At 42.8% G+C, this 7459-nt stretch overlaps 1 protein-coding gene across 4 annotated transcripts in view; it reads right to left on the bottom strand.

Moving 5' to 3' along the window:
* The window catches only part of UTP14A (UTP14A small subunit processome component), an 18281-nt gene extending 11268 nt beyond the window's left edge, over positions 1-7013 (bottom strand). For 3 of the 4 annotated variants that reach the window (XR_005834161.1, XM_008695789.2, XM_008695790.2), the window contains exons 1-6: positions 6885-7013; positions 5749-5824; positions 4455-4525; positions 3549-3613; positions 2002-2144; positions 1545-1700 (exon numbers count right to left, since the gene is read on the bottom strand). Coding sequence is in view for 3 of the 4 variants with exons in the window: in XM_008695789.2 (XP_008694011.1) it covers positions 1545-1700; positions 2002-2144; positions 3549-3613; positions 4455-4525; positions 5749-5824; positions 6885-6910 (537 nt within the window). In the remaining variant the exon portion in view is untranslated. The remainder of the gene's footprint in view (positions 1-1544; positions 1701-2001; positions 2145-3548; positions 3614-4454; positions 4526-5748; positions 5825-6884) is intronic. The other variant, XM_008695788.2, reaches the window with a different exon arrangement.
* Between the last annotated feature and the right edge of the window lie 446 nt (positions 7014-7459).

Here is a 7459-nt window from a genome sequence, read left to right as displayed (position 1 = left end):
GGGGGGGGGGGGCCTCCACTCTGTCTTGCACAGGGAATTCCCGGAGAGCAGAGGTTGGACCATTCTTAATGCAACCTACTCTTCCACTGTCTCATGTTTAATAACCAACTAGGCATTTTCCAGCTAACTCCAAGATAATGCTGTCATTTGGGAAAAGCAAGGTGCAGAAGAATGTGTAGTGCGTCTTTTGATTAAAAAAACATGGTAAACGCAAATATAGCAATGAAACTCTTAGGGTACCAACAACAAAAAAATTACAAAAGTGGTTATTTCCAAGTGAGTATGGGGGTAAAAATAAGCAGATGGGGGGCAGGGGTGGGGTCAGCCTTTTCACAATATTATATTCTATACTTTTTATTTTTGAATCCTACAAATTGTATTACCTCTCAATTTTTTTTTCCTAAAGTCTCCCTTCCATCCTGCAACCATGCTTTAAACCTTATCTCTTTCTCATGTGGAAAAGGAAGCATCCTAGAAAGAGAATGGTAGTGACTTCAACAATAATATCTGAAACAGAGCTTATCCCCATAGTAAGCAACGACTTGCTCAATGTCTAGCTATGGCAGCAAGCCATGTTTACTTTGATTAGCGTTAATTAGCTCAACTTCCTGACACACAGAACACTATTATTTCTGGATTCTTAGAATGCAGAGAAGAAGCATAAACAGGGCGCCCATCCATAGTCTGGGCATTGCTGTTTTTGACTATTCCTACTTAAGACAGAATATCCCATTATAGATTCCATAAGCAATGCGTACTGGAAAAGGAAGTCTAATTGTCTGGAAGTTGTTCACAGACTAAAAATTGAGGCTTTGGGGACCAACACAGGATTACCAACAATGGCATAACTACTGTTCCACCCCCAGTGCCATTATTTACTACTGCCATCATTTCATAAAAGAAAAGCTATTTCAATGCTATTAAAATGGAAAGCATAACCTCATAGTAAAGAAGAGCTGGTAACCTTACATCTGCCATACTCACAATTATTCTTGTTAGTTCAGATGAATAAAAAATTTGCCAGGGATTAGTGTTTGGACAACCCAGCTCTAAGATAACTTTTTTATTTTCTGCAGCTCAGAGTCATAATGAGTTACTTGCTAAACTTCTGATCATGACCCATGATACGTTATATGTTCATGTGGTAGTCCTTTACAAGCAACCATTGGTTCTGCTGCTCATATGTAGTCCTACTAAGGCTCAGTAATGTTGCTGAGTTCCTGATTTTCCCCAGATCAGAATGTGGCTTTAAAAGCTTTTTAAAAACTGGGGTGTGAAAAAGAAAACACGACTCTGTTCCCTCTCTACTGGCAATCAGATGCTTTCACACTAAAACATGGAGATAACCATGTGCTATGTGCTACCAATGGATGAAGGGCAAATACAGAGAAATTCTGGCTATTGCATGACTGACCATGAGTCTTGCTACCCCCCTCTCCCTTCCTTGACTGCTAAATGGAAGACTGCACCTGGGGTTTTGGTTTACCAGGTCCAATCACATCAATCTCACCTGCCAAGGTGCAGTTTCCTGGTGTGGCACTCACCTTCCAGCCACTGAGCACATGTTCGATGGGAGCAAAGGCTGACTGCTCCTTCTTCAGGGGAAAAACCAGCTGCTCTGCTTGCCGGTTCTTCAGGATGATGGGATCCCATTTGGAGAGGGCTTGTGAGGTTTTATTGAATGCCACTTCTCTGTGGATCTGAAGCAGGAGAAGTACATGAAGGGAAAGAGCCATGAAATTAAGCACTGAACTCAAAGGACCAGCAGGGAATCAGAAGCCAATGTTCCTCAGCCCAAGAAAGAGTCAGTATGCTAGAGAGTAGCTCTTGCTTACTTCTCAGGATGCATTCCCTCCGAGGTACATTTTCATCTTCTCCATGGCAATCACAATTTCTCCCTCCCCCCATGTTTGAGGCTTCCCCCCACCTTCCCTTCTTACCCTATTTTTCCTTGTCAGTCCAATTTCTTCCCCTTAATAGACCACCTTCTCTATAACTCACCCGCTCAACCTCTTCTTTGTTAAGGGGTAACTCCACAGTCTTCTTTGATTTGACTCTATTCAGTTGCTTTTTCACAGTGGCCAATGAGGATGAAGTTTTAACAGGCCCAAGTAGATCTGAAAGGACTAGCTTTTCTCCTGATCCTGCAGAAAGGCCAAACTTTCTGGTCAGACTGAGAAGTGAGGCAAAAATCTCAATATAACACAGGGAGACATGTCAGTAGAAAATGCTGGTAGACAGGCCAATGTGTAGGGAAGTAGGAATAATTCTCTTACTTTAACCGCCAGCCATAGTGACACCATCGCTTTCCTACATTGCCAAATGTGTTGAAGGGTGGAAGAAAGGAGAAAATTATTTTAAAAAGTCATCTGCTTTTTTCTTGGTCTTTCTGCTTCTACTTTTGCCTCACTGCACTTCATTCTTCACACAGCAGCCAAAGTGCTCTTTTGAAACTGTAAATCACAGCATGTCAGGATCCTGCTGAAAATCCTCCAATGGTTCCCCTTTATACTTGGGATCGCATCATTCTAAAGGACACAGCCCAGCCAAACTAAAGCAGCCACTTAGTCACTTTACTGTATCACCATGTTTTAATCCTTATTATTTCCCCCCTTGATCTTCCTTTAGGATGTTAGACCCCATGAAGCATTTCTCCCATCTTATTCTTCATTGTAGCCCCAGTATCTAAACTGTCCTGAAACTGATACATAGTAGAAATATGGTAAGTATCTGTTGAATGAATAAGCTTGAAGAATACATTGTTATTTGTTCTGAGGGGTTACATTAGTGGTTACTAGAAGCCTATAACTCATTGGAGCTGCCTAAATTGTGAATATGGTGAAAAAGATTTGGCATCTAAACTTTGTATCAGGTTAAAATCCCAACTCTGCAATTTACTAGATCATGTATTTGCATTAGGGGAGAAATCACTTGCCCACCCAAGGGATGAAAATTGGTTCTGGAGGTGGGGGAGTGGTGAAAAAAATCTTAGATATTCCCAACTTCTGTGTTCCTCCAAAGCTCAACCCTATCCAACAAAAATCTTATTCCTTGTTATCTGATTTCCTGGCTATGGGGGTGGGAGTGGGGGGGGGGAGAGGCAATGAAAAAAAAAGTCTAAAAAGGCTTCTCAGGGAACAATAAAGAAAAGAGGTTGAGAAACATTGTACTAGGGGAAGGCCCTTGAGTAACTTGACTTCTCTGAGCTCCAGCAGATTATCTGCCTGTCCAAACTCAAGGCACTGTAAGAACTGAAATAAAAATAAAATCATGAATGTGATTAAGCTAGTGAGAGGAAGCTGCCTTCATTCATGTCTCTATACCCTAGAAGTAGCTCATCAGTGGGAGACCTTGACTGTGTAAGGCTTTCTTCTAGAAATGGAAGAAACTCAAGGGCATCTGACTATCTTTCTTCACCCACTCACAAGTATTTATGGTATGATCCATTAGCCATATCAAAAACAGCTCCAGGGGGGTGGGGGTAAAGTGACCATTTTGCTTTTAACTCCACAAGCTCCACGAATAGATTGCTTCCTTTGTTAACTTACCTTCAGAAGTGACATTGAACTCTGACACCTTCAGACTAGCTTCAGATCTCTCAGCCAATTTCCACCTGAAATTAGGCAAAGCAGAATATAGTACACTTCCCCACATTTTTGCTGGGGAAAGCACTTCTCTCTTCAAACAGGCTTTGGTTTCATGTATTTCTCTTCTAGAATCACGTTTTGTCATAAAGAAACCAGGAAATCTGTTCCTAACCTGGACTTGGTTGTCTAACCATCTCTTAATATAGACTCAGCCACTCAAAAACACAATACTAGTTAACGCTTCAAAAGACTATAAGTATGGATTAAGAACTCAAATGCACAAAGGCCTAACACAATAATTGCTAACCATTACATAATGCATATTATACGCTGGGCATTGGTTTAAGATCTTTACACTTATTAACTCATTTAAATGTCATGATGACCCTCTGAAGTAAGTAATGTTATTAATCTTACTTTCTAGTTGAAGAAATTTAGGTGCAGAGAGGATAAAAATTTGCCTACACAGTCTGTCTCTAAAGTAAAGTATGTGCTCTTAATAATGATGCTGAGACTTGTGTCTTCATTGTCTTAGGCACTCCATAAATGTTTTCTTAAAGACTTTATTTACTTAAAGAATTTTATTTATTTATTTGAGAGAGAGAGAGTGCGTGTGGCAGGAGCACAGTGAGCGGGGGAGGAGTAGAGGGGGAGGGAGAGGGACAAGCAGACTCTGCCGAGTGCAGAGCCCAATTTGGGCTTGATCCCAGGACCCTGAGATCATGACCTGAGCTGAAACCAAGAGTCAGACGTTCAAGTTCAAACGACTGAGTCGGCCAGGAGACCCAGAACTCAATAAATGTTAGTTGCAGATCTGTCTCATGGAATCAGCTAGTTATAACCTGTCCAAACGGATGGGGATGTTACCTATTCTTTCCATCAAGGGAACTGATTGCTTCCAGAAGCTTTTGATGCTTTCTCTCTCCATCAATGTCCCCCTAGACACAGAAAAGGAAAAACCATCAGAACGATAAGGGAAAGGAAAAGACAGCATGGAAAACTCTTGTTCTTTTGGTCAGTGGAGGACTAGGGAAATCAGATGAGGTCTAGTGTGCAGGCATTCAAGCTCAAAGAACTGCTTCAAAAGCCGAACTCCCTCATTATAAGGACCACAGTGCCTAGTGATCTGTAGCTAATGTCATGCCTGTCTTAATCAGTCTTGAGAAGAAAAGTGCTATGAGAATGTTTCTGTATAGAATATATAGCATGATCTGACACACAAACACTCACATTGAAAAAACCCCCACAATTTAAGCAGTTTTGTCAAGAGAATAAAGAGTTGGAATTCTTATAGCATTTGTTGGAGAGCCGGCTTAATTACGTATATGGGTATTTCAGTCAGACACAGATAGTCCATTACTTATGATGGTTTGACTTACAATTTTTTGACTTTATGATGGTGAGAAAGTGACATGTTTAGTAGAAACTGTATTTCAAATGTGAATTTTGATCTTTTCCCAGGCTAGCAACATGGATATGATTCTTGTGATGCTGGCCAGTGGCAGTGAGCTGCAGCTCCTTGTCAACCACAGGATCATAAGGGTAAATAACTGATACACTTAGAACCATTCTACACCCACACAACCATTCTATTTTTTTATTTTCAGTACAGTAGTCAATATATTACATGAGATATTCACAACTTTATTATAAAATAGACATCGCGTTAGATGATTTTGCCCAATTGTAGGCTAATGTAGGTGTTCAGAGCAAGTTTAAGGTGGGCTAGGCTAAGCTATGATGTTCAGTAGTTAGGTACATTAAATGCATTTTCAACTTACAATATTTTCAACTTATGATGGGTTTATCAGGATGTAATGCCATCTTAAGTTGAAGAAGATTTGTAATCAAATACCTCTACAAAAATCCAAACTTGGGTAATAGGGAAATCATATAATGAAGACCATGTGTTTTGGTCTTAAATACTCAACTATACTTAGGCAACTTGAAAACAGTGTATCTTATATAGTCTTCAAATTTCCATAGCACTTAATACAGTATCTTGTACATGAAACACTAAATAACTATTTGTAATTTATTTGCAAGACCTGAAAAAACATAAACAATGTTGCCACCATTTTTCTGTCTAGTAATGTGCTGTCTACCCTAATTGTGAGGCAGAAGGGGAACCAGTGAAGGCAGTTTAGCAGCTGTCACCCACCTCATCTTCACTGGGGCTCAAGGGGTAGTCTTTGGGCAAATCCTCTAGTTCTTCCTGTTGGCTTAAAGCCAGAAGGCTGTTAAAGGAGATAAAAGAAAAATATTATCAATTGAAATAACTTCTACTACTACAATCTCTAAAACATAACTTCAGTATTTAAGCACAAAATGGCCCTATCCCCTGAAAGAGGTACAAACCAAGCAACATCGGCATTTCAGAAATTTGTCAAGACATTAAATTTAGAATGAAGTCAGGCATCACCCCCATGGGGTGAGCAGTGGGTGGTGACACCCCTGTAGAACTGCATGGAATGAAAAAGAGCTAACCCTTTTCAGTGATTGGTACCGCATTTTCCACTGACCTCCGGGAGGCTGTAAAAATGTCAGACTCTAGGTAAGGTGACAGAAGGCACTGTTGCTGGCCCTTAAGGCAAGGCAGTTTCCCATTAATATTCTAAGCATCCTCCAAACGGAAGACACCTTTATAGGTGCAGCTTACTCAAAAGTGACATGCTGGTCACTTGTTCCCAGGAATGGGGAAAGTGGGAACTGGACGAAGGCAGCTGAGTTAACAGTTTTTCCTGGGGCTTCCTCGGCAAAGTAGGTACTTAACTAAGGAGACTGGTACCCTGAACCAAATTATAGACTCTATTACCTAACAGTATGTACCAATCTTTACAAGGCAACCATTACTGAACGGATACATTTAGTTCCCCTATCAGGGCGCGGGGATGAAACATCAGAGGAGAAAATGTCACGAACGACTCCAGTCAGCGAAGGTTCCAAGATAAGGGGAATTTATAATGCAGGCACTCTCAGCACGGAGAGTCGAAACCGCGCCTCGGCAGTAGCCAAAAAAGGAGTCACGTGATGAGGAAAGTGCAACAAATTAGCTGGAGGGGGAGAGGCCGCATCAGGACCAACAGGGATGAGGCTAAAAAGCTGGGGAGCGGAGGGAGTGAATTAAATTAAATCAGAAGGACTTTTCAAGGATGTTATCGCGGAAATTGTAATGAATGGTGAGGTCTTGGAAGAGGAACTACTGTCGTCTGTTAAAAGTCAGCTTCCACGTTTCAAAAGCCGGGGGACCCGGCCCCAACGACACCCACACCCCCTGCTCTGGTCTTTATCCCTCACCTTTCCGCAGCCCGGACCACGCTCATCTCAGCAGTCTGTCTCTCACATGGGCCAGGAGCGGAAGCCGAAAGGAAAACAATTTCCGTGCCGGCCGCAAAGCAATTTCTGCTTCCGCCAATCACACGCTGCGTGTCGCGTCACTTCCGCTCCGCCCCAAGGCGTGCTAGAAGCTGGAGACGCTTTGGGAGGGGCCAGCCGGAGCCCGGGACACTGGAGTTTAAAGTCCGTCAGTGGGCGGAGCTTTGCTTCTCTCCCCATCCCTCCCCGTCGTCTCTGGAGAGCGCAGATGTCCGCGCTCCGGGCTGATGGTTTCCTCGTGGCCCAAGGTGGGTGAGCTTAGGGCGAGGGCGCTGGGCTGTCGGGGACTGGCCGAGCGTTGATTGTCGCTGCCAGATCTGAAAGGAAAGGCTCCCGCGCAGGTCCGTGTTCCACAGCGTCCTGCGAGCCCGGCACCAGCCAGCTCGAGGCTTTCTCGAACGCTGGTGAAGTGGCTAGCATTGTGCTAGGCCCCCGACATTCGGCGGTGAATGAAGCAAGTTTCCTCCCCTCCTAAGGAAAAATACCCTTTCTTCTTG

Source organism: Ursus maritimus (genome assembly GCF_017311325.1).
Source record: "Ursus maritimus isolate PB19 chromosome X unlocalized genomic scaffold, ASM1731132v1 scaffold_X1, whole genome shotgun sequence".
NCBI classification, from domain to species: domain Eukaryota; kingdom Metazoa; phylum Chordata; class Mammalia; order Carnivora; family Ursidae; genus Ursus; species Ursus maritimus.
The sequence above is the reverse complement of the archived record's forward strand: the minus strand, read 5'-3'. Positions and strand labels throughout refer to the sequence as shown.